The sequence below is a fragment of the Larus michahellis genome, chromosome 1 (genome assembly GCF_964199755.1).
Source record: "Larus michahellis chromosome 1, bLarMic1.1, whole genome shotgun sequence".
Taxonomy (NCBI): Eukaryota; Metazoa; Chordata; class Aves; order Charadriiformes; family Laridae; genus Larus; species Larus michahellis.
This window is the reverse complement of record NC_133896.1, coordinates 127,456,826-127,482,708: the sequence shown is the minus strand read 5'-3', so window position 1 is coordinate 127,482,708 and position 25,883 is coordinate 127,456,826. Positions and strand designations below refer to the sequence as shown.

Below are 25,883 nucleotides of genomic sequence, written 5' to 3'. Positions count from 1 at the left end.
GAATGCCTGCCAAACACCTTCCCTTTTTTTCTTTTCTTTAAAATGGGACAGAAATGTGCCTCTTCAAATCGTTCCCATAACCCTGTTGCCAGCCTTGGGACTGACCCATGAGAAACGTAAGATGCAAAGTGTAAAATGCAGGCAATTATCCTTGAACAGTTAAAGAAAAAAAGAAAAAAAAAAGAATTCACAAAATTCACAACTTAGAATAGCACAGTCCTACGAAGATCAGGAATTCTGGTGCACTGTAATTCTAACTTGTTTTTAAGGGCTTTTGAATGTAAAAAAAAAATAGGACTTGACATGACACCATCTTCCACATACTGTTCTGCCAATCCGATTTAACTGTGATCTGTTATTGCCTTTGTGAGCTGGGTATGTCACATTATCTCTTTTCACATTATAATTATCTTATTTGTGCCACTGGAAACCGCATGCAGTGCTCAAGGGTATGAAGAAACTAAAAGGAACATTTTGCTTTCCAGTAATATCTTCTGGTGCACAAGATTGCATTGCGTGTACTGAGCTTTCTAGAAAACTGGCTGTCACACGTTTAGTTTCGCCAGGATATGTGCCCTACAACAACTCTGTAGTGCCTGAGGTTCATTTCCTGTTTACATCCCAGCTTCCAAGTCAAAAGCCAAAATGTATACTTCAGTAATGGTTAATGATGTCTTACATATTAGGTAGTGATGCAAGTCCAATAAAAGGCTGATGAACAGTGCAATAAAATGCCTCTTACAGTCAAAATTATAAATGAATGTAAAACTCAAACTACTTATTAAACCAGAGTTTGGATCAGATATCTGTCTTAACTGCTTTACTAGCACCGTAAAAGCAAAAGACAAAAAATACACTATGGTCACAGTCAGGTCTAGCTTGAATAAAAAAACTATTCAAATCACTAATGTAACTCTAATCTTAACACATTCTTTTTCTCCCAGCTATTAAAACAAATATGAAATTTTTAGGTTATATAACCCTGGCAACTGTTTGTAATATTTAAACAAAAGTGGTTTCTGTAAGATTGGAATTTCGCTCTTGTCTCTATTTCCCTGCAATTGTGCACTTAGATTGGAAACTTACCGTTAATACCTCTGTCCCAAAATTGTTTTTTAAATGTTACAAGTTAGTACATTTCACGTGGTATAAAGAAAAACAACCAAAAATATCTCATTAGGTTAGAGATTTCACACTGAAACCTGATGAGAAATTCTGATGGAAATCTACAAGAGCCAGGCTCAAAGCACAAAATAAACACCACAACCAAATACTCTCTTCCATTAAGATCAGATCAGACTTTGCAGGTGTTTGTACAGCTGTTGGCTTGCTCTTACACTGAGTAAAAAGGGAGTTGTGATCTTCTATGTGGGGAGCCAAAGTTCTCAGGCTTTGACCCCCATCTCAACAAATGCTTCAAGATGTCCAGCCCTGTGCATTTCAGATACAGTTTCATAATGTTACGAATAGCATGAAGTACTTTTCTGCAACCTGCAGCTTGCTGGACTGGGAAAAGTAAGAGCAACTTTATTACTTCCATCTTAGGACTGAGATTTGGAATATTTTTACTTGCCAATTGGTATCAATTCATAAAAATAAAAAGGCAAAAGTAGCCCTTTGAACCTGTGCACAGAAGGGATGGTCAAGTTGTTATTTTGGAAGCCATTTACTGTTTTAACTTATCCCCTCTCTAAGATGTGCTCAACCTTACTCTTCTCCCACCCCATCCACTTCAACACTTTTCCTTCTCACTTCCTGTCCTCGCTCCCATTTTGCATACCTTACTCCTTTTTCCTAGCTGCTTTTATCTGACCTCTGCAAAGCCTTCTCATTCTTAACCTCGAAGAAACAGGTTCACTTTTCCTTCAGACATGACTAAAATGAGCAGGGGAGAGAGAGACAGAAGCAAAAAGGAGAAGAAAGAAAAGAAGGAAGGTGGGAACAAAGAAGCTTCTGCCCAGGTTTCTTTCCAACTACTGCTCTACTCCCCCCTCCCCACCCCCCACACCCCGTGAACTTCTTATCCAGCCTCTTCAAGGCTGTTCTCACTGAACTCTCCAATGGCCAGTTCTTAGCCACATCCTTCCACTTCACCTGTCCACCACCTCTGAAAGTCAGCTACTCCATCCACTTTAACATCCCAAGGAACTTAAAAACCCATTTACGTACTTCCTTTCATATGCACCTTAAAACATTTGTTATTGCTGGTATGCAAACTTGCCTATTTACTGTTTCACGTTCTGTTTGACTAGCGATGTTCAAGGGGCTCCCAGCTGCAATCCCAGCGTATATTCTCATTCCAAAATAAAAGGAAGCCAGGGAGCAATCTCTGGCCTGGCACCCATGCTGTTGAGAGCCTGACCAACTGCCCACATCCACACTGCACACTGTCTGGCTCTGGCTCTGCTCTGGGTGCTATGTGATAAATCTGGGGTCTTAAGACACAGTTATTATTTTTGTGCGTTCGAAGTGTTTGAAGGCATGTGAGGGCTGCGCTGCAGTCCAACAACATAAAACTGAGGGTACATATCACAGCCCCTGGGTGTGGCAGAAGGACCTGAATTTCAGAGTGTGCAAAACCTCCTGGAATAGTGTTAGATGACTGATAAGTGTGGAGTAAGCCAAACCTGGTGCGGCCTTGTCCTTACTGCCTTGCAGGAGGAGTTTCCTGGAGTAAAGCATCCTCCAGGAGGGGCCTCGGGCTCTCTGGGGCCTTGTCTAGTTGGAATGGTGCAAAGGAGAACCAGAAGCAACCAAACAGGCAATACATATGATTGAGGTCCAAGATTCAAACGATTCCCTGGACTTCTTTAACACTGCAGCTGCCTCCTTAGCATCCCTTACGTCTCCAGACATAAAGATTGTCAATCAAACATGTCATTCACTAGTGAAGAACTGAGCTGCTCTTGATCCTCACAGCAGCATTGCATAATAAATACATACATAAGTGTACGTATCTTTAGCTGTAACAAAAGTAGTTGCATGAATTACAGTCCATTGGATGGCAGGAAGCTAGTAAAATAATGATGACAGGACACTGCTGCCATAAGCAGAGCTGAATCTTGATGTTGCACTGCAGTACAGCTAACGGGGAATGCTCATTGAAGCCTAGGCAGGTACTCTACACATTTCCAAAAACATTTCTAAGAGAATTTCTTGTATTTTAGTTGGGTGTGAGGTCCCCGTTTATGCAGTCATAATATAGTTGGATACCGGCAGAAATGCCATTAGAAGTCTTTGCACCAGAAAGGCTCAGGCCTTCCCAGAAACCTACTCACGTGCATGGCACTCAAAATGACTTAGTAGCACCACTGGCACAGAAAGAGTTCTCTAGGAATAAAGACGGGTCTAGATATTCACCACACCTTCATTTTTTATGGATGCAATGTTCATCATAGTTCTGAAAAGGATTAACATCAGAAATCATTTTCAATGTAGGCTTAAGTGTAGGGTTGCAAGAATACTTAGTCCCTAACTGTAAGCTGAGTAACTGGACCTACGAAAGTCAACTGCTGGCTCCAGACCCTGAAGCAAAGGGGAGTTTGAGAAGAAAAGTCCTCTTTGCTCTAGTCTTCACTCTAGACAGTGAGCTGGGAGTATCAAATAGGTTAGTACCGAGCACAGTCACCATTGCAGGGTGTACCAAATATACCATACTAAAGTGCTCTGTACCAAGAAGCTGACGCAGGGCAATTCAAGCAGTACCAAAAGAGCCAGTCACAAGGTTCCACAAAGAGCCTAACCTGGTAGCTAAGGAAACCTTCTATTACTCTTTTTCCCTTGTCTTTGGGAGCATACAATTTCCTGATTTTTTTCTATCGTTTTCTCAGAGGCTGATGGCAGCTTTTGAGAGTCAGTCCTCTGACTGCACATGTTGAGAGGTGCCAGAGCACTTCTGGATGTTAACTGCTCTGAAACCGTTGCTACAGATGTTTTGTGGGCTTCACAGAAATTCACTAATCTCTTCTACAGGGTCATGCTTAGCCAAGGCTTCCCTATCTCTGCGAGTTACAGAATGACTTCCTGATATCCTTCCCAGTGTCGTGTCTTTCCATCCACATGCAAGAAGACACTCCAAGGAAATAAACCGATGCTTGAAAATCACAAAGCCTTTCATATCCTCAGTTGGAGGCAGTCTACAACAGACAACAGTGGTCAAAAGAATTTAACCATGACAACATTGGGTGACCATCCTCCGGCAATAGGATAAATGTGATCAAACAACTGAGAAGTAACAAAGCATTTGGCACTTAAACGCTGGTAGTCTGGGTCTTGAAATTCAGTTCAGTATTATGCACACACATATGTACAGACACTAGCACAGGGCAATCTTCACTCTTTATATGCTCAACAATATATGATTCATGACAAAATACGTTAAAAAATACCACAGCTATTTTGCTTTCATGAGCTGCTTCTGTATAATGGATGCTACATAAGTATCGGAACACCATAACACAATCTTGCAAAACAAAGAATTTACTCTTTCATTCTTGAAGTCTTACATTTCCTGTCCCTATTTATCATCAGTTACAATACAATTTCTGTATGTTATCCACAACAAAAGTAAGTGTTTAAAGGCCAATTTTGCAAATTAAAATGTTGTAATAAAATAGTTCTAATAAAAGTTCTAATGCATTAAACTTCCAGTTCCCAAAGGATATTGTGAAGTATGGTCATACAATAAACAGCGTTATTCTGAGTGATGAAGATTATAAATTACTATGACATACAACTACGCAAGACAATGCAGCAGACCTGCTGATGTAATTCCCATTGCATTTAAAAATCCAAATCCCTGCTTCAGCTAGTGCTGAGCTGGGCCACAATGTTTACTGTAAACTCTAATCAAATGAGCAGGGCAACTGGGACTGGTTGCAAGACATTACTGGATCTTACCTGTGTTTTGCTGTACCTGTTCAAAAATTGAAATGGTGTCATCACTCAGGAAATAGGAAATAATGAATTTCCGATCCTTGTCAATAGGACTATCTGTGACAAGTTTTGCAAGAAAGCGCAGAATGTTACTTTCCATTCCATTTCTAAAAAGCAAAAGAGGAGGTAAGAAATCAAAAACAGAGTATGAGAAAAGTTTTCATCACTAAGAGATGCACTCTCCTGAATTTTGTAACATACATTAATTGTGTTATTCCTGGACCAAGAAGAGAAATAGCATAAGATTCCCTACTTTGTCAGAAAACATTTTCAGCTTAAATTAACAGAACCAGCTAGAGTCAGCCAGACAGAATGTAATCATTTTCAGGGGAAAATTACTTCTCTGCCACAGGTCTGGAATGAATTTGTATTCAAATTCAGTTGCAAATCAAGCTCCCAGTTTCCTTCCAGAAAATTTATAAAGGAAGAACACACTTAGGTATGTATATTTTCAAATCAAATTCTGATTAGCAATACATACTAGGATTATCTCCACAAAATCAGGCCCATCAGATGATCTTACTGGTTGGATATTTGTTAATTGATAGTATTTCAAATCATACACAGCACCGCTATATGCACTATCAATACATTCCCAAGCCTTTTTCTAATAGCTTTCTTCTTTTATAGAGGTGCTACAGGTGAATCTCTATCATGTGACTTTGCTTCCCCCTTAGGCTTCAACAACCACTGCCTGACAAAACATTTCATATTGGAAAGTAAAGGGTTAATGCTTTAATATTGCTACAGTAAACTACATGAAATTCAGCAGACAAAAAAAAAAAATAAATGCCAGAAAGTCAAACAGAAAAACAAATTAGTGTTGGACTGCTGAAGCATACAAAATTCCTGACTAATTTCTGGACTAAGACTTCCATCAAACTCCCACTGAAGACAGCAGAAAGGAAGGGGGTGAGGTAGGGTCAAAAGAGAAATTTTGCTGAGTTCAGAGAAAACTGCAGTACCATGTTACTAAAACAGTCCTCATACACCTGTCCCTTAAAAGCCTGATGAGATGCATATTTTGCTGAAAAAAAATTACATCCCTACTTAACATTTATCTCCTTCACAAAAAGACATAATTAAAAAAGTTGGAATTGATTTTCACTGAAATACCTGTCTTTCTCCATGAATTTCTTGAAATCTTTTTGAGGAGGCTTGAGAAGCAGACTCATACAGGAGCACAGAGAATCCTCTTCAGAACCAAATCCAGTATAAGGAGGAAACGTTTTTTCTGGTTTTGGAGGTGGCGGAGCCTTATATGCAACTGGGGTGAAATCCTCTACAACAAAGACAGCAAGAATTATTTATTACCGTTCAGATGAAGCCATTGCATTAAGGATTTTAACTTCCAATATGAATACTTATTAGCCTATTTCTGTAACAGAGCACCGATCAAAGTCAAACCAGGATCCCTTCTATTGTTACAGCATAGAAAAAGACTTCATAGAAGCCAACAGCAAAATTATTGTTTCTTCAAGGGTTTCAGGATTTCATCTATAATCTTAAAATGTTTGACAAATATCATTAAGATACATAGGCAAAAGGAAAGACAAATATTGTTTCAAAATGGGCTAAAATAATAAATTAACAATTCTAGATTAATTTTTCAGTGTTATCCTTTGAGACAACATGATTAAGTAAATACTTGGCTTATGAGTTTCCTGCCTTCTGCTTTTTGCCAGAGGAAAATAAATACATAAATAAACAAAATTTTATTAATTATTTCAATCATACATATATGAGAAGAATTTGGTATGTTGAAGCCAATAGCTTCAGTCCACATCTCACTTTCCAGAGTTTCGGAAGCTTTGTTTTTACGCATTTTCCCCAGTTTCAAGTCTTTCCTCTTGGCGATCAATGGTCCAGACTATCACAGATACACAGCAGGAGCTCTCCTGACTCAGCAGAGACGTGTCAGGTCAGGGACCTGCACTCACTTCCCACAGGGCTTGCTCCTAAAAGCCCTGCTGCCCTGTGGTCCCCTCTTTACTCCTCTCTTGGTGAAATTCTTGCTGTATTATTTGGCTCCTTGTTGCATCCCTGTAAGGTGGCTCTTTCTCTGCGACACAGACTCCAGCTGCCAATGGGGTTCACATAAAACTTCAACAGAGTAATACAGTCTGCTGGTTAAATAAGGTTAATGGAAAATGGAAAAGGTGAGAGGAAAATTGTAACTTGTATATGGGAGAAAGTAAATAGGCAGACCTGAGGCAAAGACATAAATCATAGGAACACAGCACAATTCAGACTGAGCAGCACCTCAGGAGGTCTCTAGTGTGGTCTCCTTGCTCAGGACAGGGTCAACCCCAGCCTAGATCAGGCTGCTCAAGGCTGTGTCCAGTCGGGGCTTGGCACCTCCCAGGATGGAGCCTGCACAGCCTGCTCTGGCAGCCCGCCCCAGGAAGGAAAGTTTTTCCTGATATCCAATTCTGAGCCTCTTGTTTCCACTTATGCTTGTTGTTTCCTGCCCTCCTGCTGTGTACCCCTGTGAAGAGGGTCTCAGCAGCCTCCCCAAGGCTCTCTTGATGAGGTCTAATGAGTGCTGAGCAGAGAGTGATAGTCACTTTCCTCAATTTCTGGGCAGGCCAGGTCACAGTTGGCTCCCTTTGCTGTGGCCCCAAGCCCAGCTTGCTGGCCCCCATAACCAGCAGGGCCCTTCCCACACCAACGTGGGTGCAATGAGAAGGTCAGAGCGAACTGCGGTCCAAGCGGCGCAGCACTGCCCATGGGGAGCCGCATCACCTCCACACCTGGGAGGGCTGGAGATGCCACCCTGAGGAACAGAGAGCCGGCTGGGCTAGTAAGTGAAAGGCAAACACATGAGGCAAACTGGAAGGAAGACAGATCACAAACCACAGCCCAGGGGGCAAAGAGTGATGTAAGTGATATCTGTATAAAAGTGGATCCCATTAAATAAAAGTTTTTTCTTTAAAACTTAACTTAACTTTTCTACCCAGAACTGAGGAGAGATGAACAACCTACTTTATTCATCGCATCAAGTTTCAGCACAAATAGAGGAGAATGACAAAACTTCTGTCACTTGAGACATTTTCTGAATTGGCTTGTGATTAAAATGTTTTAAACATGGCTATATCAGAAGATGAAAGCAACATACTCTTTTAAAATCTGACTTGCCTAACAGAAGTATGAAGTTGAAAAACATAGAAAGAATCCAGATGTCCGAGTTTTTCTTTAACTTGAAAACACGATGAGATCTCCCTTGGCCTTTACCTCTTAGAAGATTATGGTCTGACTTGAAAAGCTATTACCTTTACCTGAGTCAGTCAAAAAGGGGTTTTGCAAAACCATGCCAACATTTTTTCTCCATAAAAGCTACGTGTGCCTTTTCTGTGATTCGGAAGTACAAAGGCCGAGCCCCTATGCAACAGAAAGTCCATTCCGAAATTTTCAAAGCAATCTTCGGCATGAAAGAGTATGCGTGCACGTAAGCATGCACCAGAACTCTATTCTCTAAACACTGTTCGTGAGAAAATTTCCTCCTGAGACATGTCCAGCGTGCCACGCTATAAACTTGACACGTGCCGTTCTTGTCGCGAGTAAACACGGCGTATGCAAACGCCCATATCGGGAGGCAGAAGGAAAAACCCCCAACACCCACAGGTGACGGCGTGTGCTCTGTCATTCGCCAGGCGACCACCACGGCCACCCCGCGGGTTTCCCACTGCCGGTGGCGCAGGGGCGGGGGGGGGGGGGCGGACACGGGTGACGCCGAGCGGGCGGTTCCCGCGCTCCCGCAGCGCCACCTAGCGGCGGCGCGGCAGGGCCGCTCCCCTCCGCTCCCCCTTCTCACCGCCCGGCCCCGAGGTCCCCATCTCCGTGTTCTTCTAATTAGGGTCTCCGTGCTGTTGGTTTGGGTTTTTTTTAATTACGCAATATGTTAATCTGCGCTGATGTTTTTCTCCCTCGACGCCCGGAGGTTTGTAAGGCTGTGTTTTAGCAGAAACAAAAGCCTTCTCCTCGCATGGCTGCAAATAACATGCTTCCTTGCCAAAAAGAATTTGGGAAGGCAGGATGTCCAGTTATGAACTCAAAAGAGAAGCTAATGTGTTTACGTGCAGGTCACGGTGCATGCACATTAACGCTCACGCACAAGGCACTGATTTAGAAATGCTAAAGCATTTCTTTTTGTACGTACTTCAGCACATATGGATGAAAATTAGATTTATAAACCAACAGGAAACCAAAAATTAAGAGGAATATTCTGTTAGGCCCAGAGAGTATATTAAATCGCTCATAACCCAAGCTTGGAGTAAATGGAGTTCAAAGAGAAGTTCAGCTCTTGGGTTCCCATCCTTTCCCTGATGTAAAATGACCTTATTTCATTCAGACTCACCGAGCAAAACTTCCAGCCTCGTGCTGCCTACAGTTTCCAGGATTTGAAAGGAATATATATTCAGATTCTCTCCCGTGAATGACGAAACTCAGGAAGAAATTGCCATGGAGAAATACAGTTTACGAAACTAGTTAAAAACTCATTTCTGAAACTTTTGAATAGCCAGCCAGGTGCAGTAGAGCTAATAGCCAGACCAGAGCTCAAAACTCATTTCATCTTTGCTCTGCCACACACCATTAGGGTAGAATCAGACAGACAACCTGCACTTACACATAAAATACACACCTCTCAAGGTTACCACTGTTTCTTAAGAAAATTACCTCTGTCCAGTCCGAGAAAAGAATCAAAGCCCTCTTCTTCCAGGCTGTACCATTTTCAATGTGAATTTACGGTGAGTAGAGGGTAAATTGAAAGTCTGGGATTACAAATTCCTACTTCCAGAAAGAACAGCACAGATATTTTCCCCATGGACAGTTTCACCCCTTACTACTGCATCAACTGATGGCCAGCAGGAGATGGGCTGGCACTGTGGTGTTTATTTCACCTAGCACACCAAACGTGTATCACATACTAGTAACTTTTTCTCATGACATCAAAACCTGAGTGAGATTTGAACAAGCACCGGGAACAGCAGGAAACAAAACAGTTCCAGCCACATCTTTAGCATATGAACAATTTGAATATGACATAGCCTTCTTGGTAAGAAAAACTAAATTCCTCAAAAATAATTTGTTGCCGCAGAGGCAGCACTAAACCATCTTGAATGAGCTTGTCTGCTTTCAGTTTCAATATACACTGTTAGATTTTGATATACATTCTAAGATTACCTTTGGCCCTCAGTCAAAGAACTGTAGGAAAGACCTCGTGTTAGATAAAAATATATCTCAAGGAAGAGTCAAGTGGTAGATATTTTGGATTAGAGTGATAACCATATTGAGTATCAGTATACAGCAGGCAGGCAAGAAATTCTGCCTTCAGAGGAGGAGGACAGACACCTCTGAGAATTACAGCCATGAGCAGGAGAGAGAAATCCCACCAGCCTTGGACAATGGAAAAGCTGGCGATAACCTGGAGGGATGACATTGTTAACATGATGTTCTCTCTACATATGAGGAGATGTATAACAAACAGCTGAGACCTGCTTTTTGTGAGAGTCTGTTTCACAATTTAGGTAAGAAGTACAATAGGAAGGCAATACCACCATCTTCACAACTTCCACATGCAGGATTAAAGAAAATCGAGTGCTCACAGAAGTGTCCACGCAGCTAAAACATGAAAATGTTTGTTCTGATTCAAAGAAATCTCCTTTTACAGAGTCTTACTTCATGAGTATTCCAGTGACCTGATGAAAAAAGGCATCTGTAAACGTACAAGTACATTTAGAAGCTGCTGCTCAGTCTCCACCATGTGTAGTGGTGAGGTTAGACGCCAGAGAGGCTCTGATGTCTGACGAGTCCAGTGAAAATTGGCAGCAGGCTTTAATGCCCCCACTGAGGGAAAAGCAAGAAGTCAGCTGTTATCCAGCAGCAGCTGCCTGGCCAAAAGCACACACATACTGGCCAGCAGATCACCCCGCACGCTGCTCTGCCCAGGCAGCAGGTCAGAGAGGGAGCCTGAGAAATGAGGGGGTGGGAGGGCGAGGAGAGCTGAGACAGGAGAGGGATCGCAGGGTGCTGCGAAAAGGCGTAACAGGCAGGCTTGGGAGGTGCCGGGACATTGAATAAAAATCAGTAGGAAACCAGATTTTACTGGTTTTGTTCCTTCAGGAACAATCTGTTATTTAAGAAAGAACGCTTTATACTCAACTCTACACTTTATACTCAATTCTGTCCTAAGATACTGTATTTAGTGAAAACAACGAGTATCAGCTTCCCCCCACTGCACATCAGTCAGTATATTTCAAGTTTCAGCTGAGTGACCACAACACCTACATGGCTATAGAATATTTTTCTCCTTCTCTGAGGCTGCACTTGCAAGTCTGGACAGATAATATCACATATGTTAAGGCATTTTCTCTTGCATTCATAGTGCTGCTAGATGACGGTCATGTCATTAGCTTCCTATTGAAGGGCATTAGCTCTTGTTTACCCATGGAAAAGCTCTCCTTTGCTTTTCGCGAACAGTGTAAGGAGCAAAACAGGCAAAACCAACATTGGAAATATATCGGATATCATAATCATGCATTTCAAGAGAAATCTAAACTGCCCTTAATTCTCCTAAAGGGCAAATTCCATCGGCAAGCAACTTATGCTGAAACTGCAGAGTCAAACAAAAAAAAGTCAGCCTCTTTAATGGCTTTGGCAGAAGAGTATAAATTGAAGGGGAGTAATGTGAAAACACAATAACAAACAGCTGGATTGATGCCGTGAGGTGCTGAGCACTGTGCCTTGATGTAAGAACTAATTTATCCATTTGCTTACTCTTACTCAAGTAAATGGTCTCCCTAGACTCAAACTGCAATTAAGTACGTTTCAGTGTTTAATTGGATGGGAGCAGAATGCCGGGCACTTTGTGGGACTGAGTCCACTGAGAGTACCTTGTATGTCCACCAGACACAAACAAAATTTGTAACTCACTAAGAATAAAAGGTGAACCCTCACCCTTTCTCTCTCAAAACCTGCTTCTAAGCCAAAAACTACCCTGATTCTACTCCTAGTCGCTTCTCCAGTTAAAAAGTCATACCTACATTTTTTCTGTCCTGATAGGGAAAACAGGAAAGAATTTCACAGCAAATTGTGAGAATCTCTTAACTCTAAGAAAGCGTGTATTTCCTATGCACAAGACAGGATGCATCAAGATGGATGTTTTTTTCATGTTAGCCAGTCTCTTCTCAGTTTCCCAAAGGTCTCAGCTAGAGCACGTGTTCGGGTGTTTCATGTTAAGGAGGTAGATAAACTGGAGAGAGCACTGAGAAAAAACAGAAAAATTATCACAGATGGAAAAGAATGGACTATGGAGAAAGAATCCTAGCAGCATTTCCCCTAGCAGCAAATGGCCCAGGAGGGCAATAGGGTGGTAAGATGGTGTGTGTTGGAATAGTGTTCAAATGAGGATACTGAGCAGTTGTTCTCCATGTCCAACAAAGGTAAGGCAGATAAAGTTACTCAGTTTACACAAACCAGCTTCAGAGTAGCTCTTAAGCAGCATTTCTAACTATGAGGTTAGGACAAGATACCTCAGGAGGCAAAGGGATCTCCTCTACTGGAGGATGCTGATAAAAGGCCATACAAACACCCACCAGTGACAATCTATGTATATACACTATCCTGCCTCAGAACAATGGGATTGGACTAGATCACCTATGGTCCCAATTTTCTAGAATTCTGTACATCAGCAACTTGTGATTTCTCCTAACTTGCAAAGCACCTAACTTTAACATCCAGAGACATAACCAGTAATTACCGAGCCACTGTTACAGGGAGGGGAAGAGCCTTTGCGTTTGTGTAACACTTGTTTGCATTGCTTGGTTGATACAGCATGACCAGCTGCATTTCATTTATTGCCTGCCGTGAGTAAGAAATCCCCATTCACTGTTCCAGGATATTTTGCTCAGACAGAGGATATTGCTGCCAAACAGCGGCAGCGGTCTTGGCTGAAAAAATTCTCAGGGAAGAACCCCCTGTTTTGCATCTCTGGAGTTAGACTCACTGTTATTATAGATAATACCATGGTTATTGAATATGGTTTCCTCACACGTTGGCTAGTACACAAAAAGATTTATTTTGGTACAGACATGCCAAACTATTAATAAAAAAGTCCTAAAGAGACATGTTTTGCCAATTAAGAAATTCAGTGTTGTAATGGCAGCGCTACGTCATTTAATTCCCCCAATGCAGCAGACAAGCTTTGATCCAAACATTACACTCGATCTGATCACAAGTCAAGCTGAAAGAAATAGTCTACCCAGCTATTTTGTTTCACAATGTCAGAGAAAGGCCATACTAGGATTCTTCCAACCACCTCTGAACAGTCAGACACTTAGCTATATTTATTGAATGAATAAACCGCCAGAAATTAACTAAGTTGTTTTTGCAGGAAGACGTCCATAATAGAACCATTAGCAAGTCTGACTGAGGGAATTCAGAGACAGATAAACGAAAAGTCCCTACGGTTATACATTTACAAAATGCTTTTCCATTATGGACATAGTTGCTAAATGTTTCCAGGATTCAGTGCTGAAACTTCACAGGATACATACTCTAATAGTCCAGAATACACGAAAACTGCATTGTAAAAACCAATAATGTGACAGACTACTACTGTTGCATCAGAAAATCTTATCATGTGAGGATTCTGACATCCATATAAAATGAAACATAGTATAATGGAGAATAATTGAGCTCATTCTACTTACCCACTCACTACATGCTCTTTATTAATTTCTGACTGCAAACGCAGCTATTGGAATGGGAGGGGGAAGGAAAGAAGAACTGGCAGTCTGTCCACATGACTATTTTGTCATTCTAGTTTTAAAATAGAGGCAGTTAGGAACAGAACATGTATGCTATGTTTTATTTTTCAAAGGAGTAACGTATAAGGAAGCCCTTCTGGATCACCTGCAAAATTACTGCTTTGCTGTTAACAGCCTACAACAGATTGTTATTGCTAAAGGTTTTAACGAACATGTTTTGTCAGTAATAAAATGCAAAGACAGCTCTGTCAAACTCAGAAGTAGAAAAATGCTCATAAGGAAAGGATAGTTATCACTACTTACCAATTCCGTACTTTGTCCTGTAATATTCTTTAGTGAATTCATCACAATCACAGAGTATTATCTTCCTTCCCCAAACATTAATTACTGCCCCTATTTTCAGGTCACTGTCTCTGTAAAATTCCTGATGCACTGCTCCTGTCTAATAAAAGAGGGAACAATTATATGGCAGCTCTATAAATCTCAGAATCCCACAACCTTTCTTAAAATTTAGGTCATTTAGTGTGTGTGTTTTAAAATACAACCTTCACAGTCCATTTGCAAGTATGCTAAACTACCATGCTAAACTACCTCACTTTCACAAACATGGAATTTACATACAGTAATTCTCAGTAGTTTTCATTTGAGCTATTCTCCAGTGGCAACACAATTTTATAAATAACTCTGTTGTAGAGGATAACAACCACAGAAATTACAAAAACTACTATAAAGACATTCAACAGCTGGAGGCATTCAATAATATCTGACCTTACGATTGTCCAGAATGTAACGGCCTCTGTTTCCTACTAACTTTCCAAACACATTAAGAACAGTGCGACTGGTGATTGTGCCTGGCTGATACAGCCCGGTGGGAGCATACTGCAAGAGAAGACACCAACTCTTAAGAAATACAGTTAACAGTGAAGAAAGAAAACTCAGTTACCTTAGAACTAGCAGGGGTTTTTACAGACTTACTGTTATTGTAATATTTTCTTGGGAGAAATTTTAGTAAATTCTAAGGTAAGATTACACTACCGAACCTAAAAGCCAGTGTATATGCCAAAAGCCAGTATGTATGCCAGAAGAAGCATTTAGAATCTTACTGTGTATCCAAGAGTAAAGCCTCTTTTTTCTTGGAAGCAAACAGAAAGCAAAGGTTAGCACATCCAAAGTAATATATCCTTGTCAATATCTGCTCTAAAGGCTATTATTTTTATTGGTAATAATTATAAAAACATACAAAAGAGCGACTCAGGATTGGTCCTACTGTGATAACCACTGCACAAATACAGGGAATTCAAGTCATCATGATTCCATTGGTAAAGTTGTTAGTATTTTTGTCTCTATTTTAGGTTTCAAAATTACAATAGAAATTTATCGCAGTAATATCAAACTTAATATGCAAACACATTATATTTTTTTTTAATTATTAACAAACTGCTGATGCAGGGTAACCAAAGTGGGTTATTTTGTCATGCCACCTTCCCTGAGACCCCATCTTTTGACTGATCTCCTCCGCTGCCCTTCTCAAAATTTCCACTGAATTCAAAGGAAGAAGCCAGCCTCTAAAATTATAACTTGCACTTCAATGGTAGAAGGGGTCTGTTAACATAGAGCCACTGCTAAATCAGCATCTCAGAACATAGGATGCACAAGGTGAGAAAAGTGCAATATTTTGCTGTTAGGTTTTTTACTATAAAATCTCACATACATTTATGGCATCACAAATAGATTACCAGTATTAGAAGGAAAGGAGGGAAAAGACTCCCCAGTATTTTACTCCATCTTTGTGTTGACGTTATTCTGTCATCAGGATCTGTCTGGAGTGATACAGAAGTGTATCCAGCTCATTAATTTTATAATCATAATAGGTTACAGAGGACTCAAATCCCTTGAAGATTTGAGTCCTCTGACTGGACTCTTTGAGCCCACTGACTGGAAAAGGGGAAACATAATCCCCATTTTCAAAAAGGAAAGAAGGAGGAATCAGGGAACTATAGGCCAGTCAGTCTCACCTCCGTGCCTGGTAAGATTACGGAGCAGATCCTCCGGGAGGCACTGCTGAGGCAGAATAATAATGAAGAGGTGATTGGGTACAATCAACACGGCTTCACCAAGGGCAAGTCGTGCCTGACAAACCTGGTGGCCTTCTATGAGAAGGTCACAACATCAATAGACAAGGGGAGAGCAACTGACGTCATTTACCTGGACCTGAGCAAAGCCTTTGACACTGTCCTACATGATGTGCTGGTCTCCAAGCTGATAAAATATGGGTTTGATGGACTGGCAATTCAGTGGATAAAAACTGGCTTGACGGCCACACCCAAAGAGTGGCTGTCAATGGGTCCATGTGCAAGTGGAGGCCAGTGACACGTGGAGTCCCTCAAGGATCAGTACTGGGACCAGTCTTGTTTAACATCTTCGTCAGCGACATGGACAGTGGCATAGAGTGCACCCTCAGCAAGTTTGCTGACGACACCAAGCTGTGTGGGGCGGCTGACAGGCTGGAGGGAAGGGATGCCATCCAGAAGGACCTTGACAGGCTGGAGAGGTTGGCCCATGCCAGCCTCATGAAGTTCAACAAGACCAAGTGCAAGGTCCTCAATCTGGGTCGGGGCAATCCCAAGAACCGATATAGTCTGGGCAGCGACTGGCTTGAGAGCAGCCCTGAAGAAAAGGACTTGGGGATGCTGGCAGACGGGAGGCTCAACATGAGCCGTCAGTGTGCACTAGCAGCCCAGAAAGCCAATCGTATCCTGGGCTGCATCAGGAGAAGCATGGCCAGCAGGTCGAGGGAGGTGATTCTCCCCCTCTACTCCACTCTCATGAGACCCCACCTGGAGTACTGCGTCCAATTCTGGAGCCCCTACTACAAGAGAGATATGGACATGCTGGAACGTGTCCAGAGAAGGGCCATGAGGATGATCAGAGGGCTGGAGCACCTCTCCTATGAGGACAGACTGAGGGAGTTGGGGTTGTTCAGTCTGCAGAAAAGAAGGCTCCGAGGAGACCTTATAGCGGCCTACCAGTATCTTAAGGGGGCCTACAAGAAAGTTGGTGAGGGACTTTTTAGGATGTCGGGTAATGGTAGGACTAGAGGGAATGGAGTAAAACTAGAGATGGGACGATTCAGACTGGACGTTAGGAAGAAGTTCTTCACCATGAGGGTGGTGAGACACTGGAACAGGTTGCCCAGAGAGGTGGTGGAAGCCCCATCCCTGGAAGTTTTTAAGGCCAGGCTGGACAGGGCTCTGAGCAACCTGATCTAGTGGGAGATGTCCCTGCCCATGGCAGGGGGCTTGGAACTAGATGATCTTTAAGGTCCCTTCCAACCTAAACCATTCTATGATTCTATGATTTCTCTGAGAGAAGCCTTCTCAAATAAGCACCTGATTAAGTTTATTCATGTATTCCTATTGATTTTAACTAGCTTTGTATAAGGTCCCAAACCTAGGAACCCATTTTTAAGAAATCACTCTAGATTTACTACAAAGAAGTAATGTTGTGGAATACTAAAACTAGACCTTTCAAAAGGTTCCAAATACAAGTCATATAGATCAAATCTGAATTCAGCGCAGTTTCACATTAGTTTATCAATCAATATTAATTAATTTTCTGGACTTCCATTACTGCAGAGCTTTATTAATACATTTACCTTAATAGACCAACATTGGAGAAAGGAAATCATTGGATATCTTTCTGCCTAAATTCTCTCTCCTTTTAATTTAATTTAAATATGACAAGCCTAAACCAATTTTTTCCATCACTTATTAAGTTGTTATTATATAAATATGTGTACAAAACCTAAATCATGTAATTATGATTAATACTCTGATAACACTTTCACATCATTCTGGCCATCATTTCACATCACGTCATTACAACCCTAATACAGGATTTTCAAAACAGGCACTTAATATTTCTTAATTAATGAAAGAATTTCAAATAAGCTAAAATTTTCATTCCTCACCTTTGGAAGCTTCTCTCTTCTGAGGAAAAGTGGAACTGCATCCCGGCCTGAATTTACTGGTATAATTTCTTTTATATCAATAGTATCATCAGACAAATAATAGTGTAGAACAAGTTCCCGTGGGTCATGAAACATGGATTCTGGGTCATCCCACACACAGAAAAAACGTAAAACTTGTCCATCATGCTCCAGAAATTGTTTCAAAGTGTCAATGCGCTCATAAGGGCGCAATGGCTTCATACTTTCCAGAATCTGCAGAGAAAGGAGAAATTAAGAGAAACACATTTTTAATTATTTGCTCTTAAAAACAGGACACCAAACTGCAGGGTACTAGCTAATCATGGACCATGCTTTTAGGATTTTCAAATAACACCACACAATTACAATACATGAAACACTATTTATGCCATTACCAAAGAACTATTTACTGGGTTGCTGTGCCCCCAGAAAATACATGAAAACAATTTTGGAATGGTTTTGATCCTTGTTTTTCTTGCAATAAGGTCCTTCAGATCAGAGAACTGTTAAATTATTTATAGTACAACTCACATTTTCAACAAATTGCCCATGGTAATCAGATAACTACAACTCCAAACAGCATCACCCTGCCTGATTTACTTCCTTGAAAATTATTTTTTATAGATGATGCGGTATAAAGAATTAATCCTTTATTTTCCCTTTGGTGTTTTCTTTCCTTTAGCTTTAAAACATAGTTAATTAACTTTTGATTCATGTCATACAGTTGGCAGGTACTGGGTATGTATGTTCTCCTCCCAATATACACGCACAGGTCTGAAAAGGAATAGCAAATTTCAAACTAAAGATATATTCCAGCTGATGTGATCTATAACAAGATGCTGTCTACAGTCATGGTTGCTGCAAAACCAGTAGCACTGCATTAAATCAGATCCCAGGATAACTATCCAATCCGAGGATTGCATTTACATACTGTCAGTTACAGTCACGTATATAAATGGTGACCTGAACAGGGTGTTTCTCCTAAGTCAAAATCCATCATATCCAAAGTGAGTTAAAGGGGCAAGACAGTCCTTCTAATCTACAAAATTCTACAAAATTGCTTCCGAAGGAGAATGGCGACAGACATCAATGAGACAATGTAAGCTGAGCTGACTGAACAGAAAGAACTGTCGACTATGGGCAGTTCATATCATTGTCTAGATTTCTATTTATACACTGATGCATCTTCTAGCCTTAACAATCTGCGAGGGGAAAGGCCCATTCTTTCAGAGCATCAAATCTTAAAATAAGGAAAGTAGAACTAAGTTTTGCCTGCCAATGTCCTTGCTAATCTGCAGCACTCTTTCCATTTCCAGCATCATCATGCTAGTATGCATGGTATTTACTATCCTAGTACTATCTTTCCTCCTTCCTGACCCTTGAAGACACAATGAGCAACAAAATACAGTCACAGAGCCAGAAAACATCATCATCCATGGGAATTCATCTCCAACAATACAGAAACATGAATCTAAAGGTCTTTCTACATTTTTCATTGGTCTCACTTTCTATCTCATCATATTCCTTCCTTTCCTTCATACTTTCATTTTCTGGCCATCTGCACTATTAGGAGTCTGGTGCAAACCCATTTAATTTTGCTCAAAGCAGTCCAGAGCAATCTTCCCTTAATAAATAAAAAAAATTACCTTCCACAAATTAGTCACAGGGAAGTGAGAGCATAAAGCAGCCAGAATTTGCTAGGTAACTTTTCTGTAATTTCTCAACTGAGAATATTAAGACATAGATTTCACTAATTTTTGGTCTTCTGATGCTCTTATTTCTCAAACGTCTTTTTCCTTTCTCCATTATCTTTAGACACACATGCGCACAATACTTGGAATGTTTTGCTTGTGGATTTTACAAAAAATAATAATAATAATGAAGCAGGTTATGCAGTACCATATATAATGCCGACACGGTCTGCCAATATCAAGACAACTCAGCATGTGTTAATACACACCCGCTACCTACAAGGCCTGAGTAAGGGAAAAGCAACCCACGGCCAGCCTGAGTCACCACTACACAGGAACAGGAGACATATTACAAATACTACTCTTCGTTGTGGGACTGCAAAAAGCCTGAAAGCATGAATGAAGTGAAACCAACACGTTGGCCTGAGAGTGCCTCAAAGACATGCAAATGGTCCTACACATCTCAGTGATAACTACTTTCCATTTTTGCTGCTGAGAGATGCAGCAGTTTTCTCAATAGGAGGATTAAGTTGAATGCAACAGACACATGGAGTGTTTGTTGCTTTCAGAGTACTAGGCTGCATCTATCACAACAGGCTGCATATCGTGGGCCAACAGTCCTAACCGTGAGGTCAAGAAAAAAATACAGTGCCATCTGCACTCATATTAATCAAGAAAAACAGAATTGAAAGAAATTGTCATTATCTCATCTCCTACAGAAAACATCACTCCCACTATTAACTCACAGAGAAAAGACCCCAAATCCTGCAGAGAGGAATCCACATCACTTTTAGGAGCTGCAAGTGAGATTTTTGGAGATGTGTATGTGTTCCCATATACTCATAAAAGAGGGAACTGCATTGAAGTAAAACCTCACAAGTCTTAAAACTGCAGACTGCTGGGTTCTGTGTGGCAGCAGAATTTGCTTTGCATGTGCAAAGAGCTGTAAATAACATGTGGGGTAGAGATGAAAACTGACATATGAATAGACCAAATCAAGTGAGTGAGTCTGCAGGAAGCCATGGATGTGCTTGAACCACAATTCCAATTAGATCTTTCTTTAAACACTTTAAAAGTGTTTATTATCATTAAATTAGCTCAAGCAAAATCATAAGTAGAACATACAATAGGTCCTTTTTTTTTTTCTTTTCCGTTTAATACAGAAAGGTTTATTTTGTTTTTACTAATTCATTTTGTTCTGTTTCAACAGATGTGTGAACACATGAGGAGAAAATCAGTTATATTCGGGTCTTCGCTATGTTAATACAATGAGCCATATAATAAAATTTTAAAAAGCAAGTTTTGTTTCGTGATTCATTATGTTGAAATAGCTACCTCTACGTACTTTCTATTTGCTATTAGAGAAATATTTTATATAATGCATATTACTCATTAAAAGGACACTTTTATGAAAACCAAGTTTTCACTGTTACTGCCTCATCTGACCTTTTGCCGCTTTTTGGTGTATGGGTCATCTGGACGATCTGCAGGAGGATTTAATCTAACTCCCATCTTCCTCAGGAAATTTTTTGTAAACTGGTCACAATCTATAATCTTGTATCTTCGGGCATAAAGGATTACTTCTATGTTGATATTGAAATGATCTATAGTATAGAACTGATCTTCATGAGGAGGTGGAAGTGGAATCCGATGCCGTCGAACAATAGTTCCTGTAAAAGAATCAGAACAAATTCATGGCGTGAATATCCTCTGCTCTAAGGATCACTTTACAGACTTGCTAATTTTCTATGCTGATATGACCAAAACAGATGAAGTTGTATGCGACAAACAAAAGTGTCACTCATTCAGCAAAAGAACTATTAGGTAAGAGGATCCTTTCTATTAGAAATACTTTACACTGATCATTTTCTAGAACCTCAAGTTCTAGTATTTGACTTAATACAGAAAATTAGCACCTTCTGGAGCAAACAAGAAACCACTGGAGTAACTCCCCAAGTGTTGCTGGAAATGTAACAGGTTAGTATTTTTTCAACAAGAACAGCAAAGATACTGCTCTCATTAAGATAAGAGATGTCTTTTTCACTTTTTCTGAGAAGCAAGGCAGTACTCATTAGTATCATTATTTTTTCTTTAAAAAGAAACACACAAAAAGTTGTGCAAAAAAAACATGTGGCAGGGGTGTATGGGAGGGACTAGATTTGTCTATGCTCTGAAGGGTAGAGAGAGCCACACATAGCTGAGGTTAGAGGGGAAAAAATGCCCTACCAAGGAAGAAAGTGTGATCTATCAAGCACAGAAGGAAGTGCATTCAACTGAGCTTCCTAAAGGAGCAAAATGAAAGTAGAGACGACTGAGACGAGTTGGGCTGATTGCTGGGCTGCAGTAGAGAAATGTATATATTGATCCATCTCCAAAATACAGAGCCAGGAACTCATAACCCATAGTCTAATAGGAACACTATCCAAAAGAAAAAGAAAGGGAAAATAAAAAGAATAAAGAAAAAAGATAGACATTTTAACTTTGTTAAAGTAAGTACACAATTAAGTTTTCTTCTTGATAGTCTTTAAATGAAAGGACTGTTATTCTGGAAGCATAGTATTTGTTTACATTTACCACATCAAAAGAGAAGGAATCTGCTATGGGTCTATCAATCAGCTGAAAACTCACAAATATATTGATGAATTGGGTAATGCTTCAAAAGCACTCACTGATGATGATTAAGAGACCATCTCTCATATGGAAAGGTTGAGAGAGCTGGGTCTGTCCAGCCTGGAGCAGAGATGGCTTAGGGGGGAACCTCTTATCAATGTTTATAAATACCTGATGGGAGGGAATGAAAAAGCTGGAGACAGGCGCTTCTCCAGACAAATTAAAAAATACAAAATTCCATCTGAACACAAGAAAACACTTTTTACTGTGAGGGTGATGAAACACTGGAACAGGCTGTCCAAAAAGGCTGTAGAGTCTCCATCCTTGGAGATACTTAAAACGCAACTGGACATGGCCCTGGGCATCTGGCTCCATCTGATCCTGCTTTGAGCAGCAGGGGCTGGACTAGACAATCTTAAGATATCCCTTTCAACCTCGACAATTCTGTGGTACTATAAGTATTTTAGAAACAACTTAGAAGCTACAGCCTCAGTAGGTTAAACAAATATGTAAAACATACATTAAAGGAAGGTATGCAGCTGCATGTATGACAAGCTATGATTTATTCTGGATGAAGTTACGAGTTCATAAAGAACAGCAGATGGGCAAAGCTGGGACTAAACTCTTTTTTTCAACATTAGGAGAGAACAAAAAGGACAACAGTGAAAGTTTTGCCACATCAATACCTCAGTACAGTTCTATGAAAATACCCTGCAGAGAATAAAAAGATGGTTCAGTCTTCAACCTCAGGCTCTTTGCTGTGCTTACCAACCCAGATACCTCTGTAGCACCAGCTTTATAATCTGGATATCCACTGGTTCAGACCAGACAGAAACCACCAACCCATACTATTATAATAATTCCTTGCTACCATAGGTGCCCAACAAATTTAAAATTACAGTAATTACAAAAGATGCAATTTTAAGACAACTACAGTAAACACACAAAAATTCCGAAACTAAAAGTAGTTCCAGTACTAGCCTACTACTACAATAATAGTTTACTAGACACAATTATCTAAAAGGTCTGTCTCATTATCTCTCACTACAGAGCTGGATCTCTTTCCAGTGCCCTTCAGCTGTGCATCTGGTAGTGCTTCCCACTGAGTCCCATTTGATGATTTTCCAGCACTGCTATTTTGTTTTGGGGGTAGGTGGGCGTGGAGGAGTGCTCGGGGAGAGTGGGGATGAAGAGAAGCAGAGGAGGAGAGAGAAAGATATTGCTGTGTAGTTTGGTTTGGTGTTTGAATGGCCTTATTTCTGAGTTAGTCCATGGAAATTCATTATTGTTCACATTATTTCCCTAGGGACTAATCTGTATGCAATAACTTCCACTACTACATTATCTTGGGTTGTTTGTTAAATTCTAACTCCTACAATGAAAACACACCCTTAATTTTTCAGGGGAATAAGAAAACAAAGCAGATTCACTCCACGCTCCCATATTTAAGACCCATTCAGCATCCTGGTGTTTCACATGTACCAAATCTGACATTCTCGTTACTGACCTTTGACTGTAAAATAAATTTGAACCTCTATCTGCTTAAACACACATGTATTTAAGATGCATCCTCATGGAGATATTAGTTAGAAAACATGGTAATTAGCACATTTTAAAATGATGCAAAACTGTATTGCATTACCATTAGCAAAACCACATACTTTAAAATATGTTACCTGATTTTGGCTAATCCTTTGGTTACTCCTACAAAAATCAACAAATAATGTGTTAAGTCAGAACAGTCTTCCGCATAAATTCTAATTCACAGAATAAATTCTCTGTGATTCTGTGATAAATGCAGAACAATGCAAATCCTGTTGAATCATCATTTTAGTAAAAATATAATGGTTGACAATTTTGTAATATGAGGTGTTTTCCAAAGGTATATTCACCTCAGAACTGGTGAATAAGCCTTCAGCTAGTTTTTCATATCAGTTTTCAAAGTATAATACACATACCCATTTTGTTGTGAGGGATAAGAATTTCTTTCCTAATGGAAAATGTCTTGTAAAGATAATATCTGTGCCAATCCTTTGCTTTTATTAGGTATCACTGTGCCTGATCTACACGTGTAGAGTAGACATTTTATATTGTTGAATTTCAAATTCAATAAAACCTGATCAGTTGAGGTTAGTACTCAGCATTTTTTAAATTGTCCTTCCTTCTAGAAAATAATTACGTTTCTACTTTTAGAAATTTGCTACAAGTTGCCATAGGAGGATCTGGGCATGTGCAACACTCAGGCTGCTCAGGACAGATGGCTATTCTTGATGTTTCTTTTGTCTTTTGTCAGTTTATTGAACAGGCTATCCTACCGCACCACCACCAATATTTTAAACATTTGCATCTGGTCAGGCTAAAGCTCTCTACTGCGCTCTTATAAAGGGAGTTGGGGTACTGCTTTTCTCTAACAGTGCTGGTGGCATCGCATGCCCACACCATAATTTGTAGCATATCTTCTTTTCTCTCAGGGCTTCTGATTATTTGGGAGCTACAGCAGCAGCTTAAGGAGACCTTAAGAGTAGTGAAGGCCTTTTGACTATGGGGCAGCTCATGAAGCCGGGCAGCAAATGATTTGGTCTCTGCTGCTATGCTGCTCTGCCAAAGAAATAAAGTGGTACCGAGAATTGCCTCAGCACAGCTTTCCGACTCCCTCTGCACTACTCAAGAGTGCATCAGAGAAAGGAGAGGAATGGGTAACACCTGGAGTTTGTACACTCTTTGACTGCTTGCACAGAAAGGAGGAGAAACAACCACTACTATTTCTGCAACACGAACAGTTCATCCCAATAAACAAGGGGGCTTCTTACATTCACTTATTCGCTCATCTCAGAACATAGCAAGGTCACGATTTGGCTGCTATCAAGTATGGCAAAATCACAATTATTTCAAGGCCTCAGGGGAGGTCTTAAACTCTTAGATAATCGGTTATACTGGAGGAGCTGACTTCAGCTTCGCTTTCCTGCTTGTACTTTCCTCTTCAGCCAGCCGGCCTTGGGAACCCGGCCAGCAGGCAGCTCCACTCTCTTCTTCAGCTGGCTGACCTTGGGGAAACCAGCCAGCTGCTCCACTCCACTCTGGTTTGCAGGGCCTGGATTGCACTGGAAGCTACAGTCAACCCCATGGGACAGAAATGACCTTTTGATAAGACAGTATCAGCCAGCCACAGTCCTGTTAACTGGGAATTAGATCTACAAAACGCTTGCACTGCCATATCTAGCCTCGCTCTCTATGGGAGAATTTCTTTTTATATGGGAAAAATCATGAGCATTCCGGCTCTGGAAGAACACAGTGAAGTTTGTTATGTGGTCAAGTTTACTGTCCTTCTCTTCACTCTGTACTCCCTTATCTGTAGTTAGTTTTTGTGCACTGTGATTGTCCTGGTATTTTTTGCTTTGATTCTGGTTTCTCAGTTTCAGGTTGGTCTCTGCACTCATTTGTGCTTGGCATTGAATTTCTCTGTTTGTATAGATTTCTTCTAATGCCTTTAATATTTTCCAAAGTTCAAACTATAGGAAGGCAGTTTCCAAAATTAAATGAAGTTTAGATTTCAGTTATTTGATAGCAACCTTATCTGTCCAAATTCATGTCCAAGTACAGCAGCCGATTCCATAATGTACTTTTTTAAAAAAGTCACTGAAATACATTTCCCACAGATCATTTACTGTGTCCCTCTGAGATTTTGATCAATGGTAAAAGCACATTTTGTGGCTTTTTTTTTTCCTGAAGACAATTTGGTTTAGTTTTGTAAAATCATAATCCAAGTTAGAAATTCTTCTTTGACAGCTGTTCCTTCACCAAATCCTCCTGCAGTCCATAACCCTCTCCAGGTTTTTTTCTGCAAAGCCACAACGGCTACCCACAGTGGAGAGTACAGTAGGAAACTACTAC

At 40.5% G+C, this 25,883-nt stretch overlaps 1 protein-coding gene across 3 annotated transcripts in view; it reads right to left on the bottom strand.

The window, feature by feature from the left end:
• EFHC2 (EF-hand domain containing 2) overlaps positions 1 to 25,883 on the bottom strand; it is a 64,636-nt gene that overhangs the window by 21,671 nt on the left and 17,082 nt on the right. For all 3 annotated transcript variants that reach the window (XM_074572875.1, XM_074572876.1, XM_074572877.1), the window contains exons 4-9: positions 20,829 to 21,052; positions 17,674 to 17,925; positions 14,472 to 14,582; positions 14,007 to 14,145; positions 6,052 to 6,217; positions 4,900 to 5,042 (exon numbers count right to left, since the gene is read on the bottom strand). In XM_074572875.1, the coding sequence (XP_074428976.1) occupies positions 4,900 to 5,042; positions 6,052 to 6,217; positions 14,007 to 14,145; positions 14,472 to 14,582; positions 17,674 to 17,925; positions 20,829 to 21,052 (1,035 nt within the window). The remainder of the gene's footprint in view (positions 1 to 4,899; positions 5,043 to 6,051; positions 6,218 to 14,006; positions 14,146 to 14,471; positions 14,583 to 17,673; positions 17,926 to 20,828; positions 21,053 to 25,883) is intronic.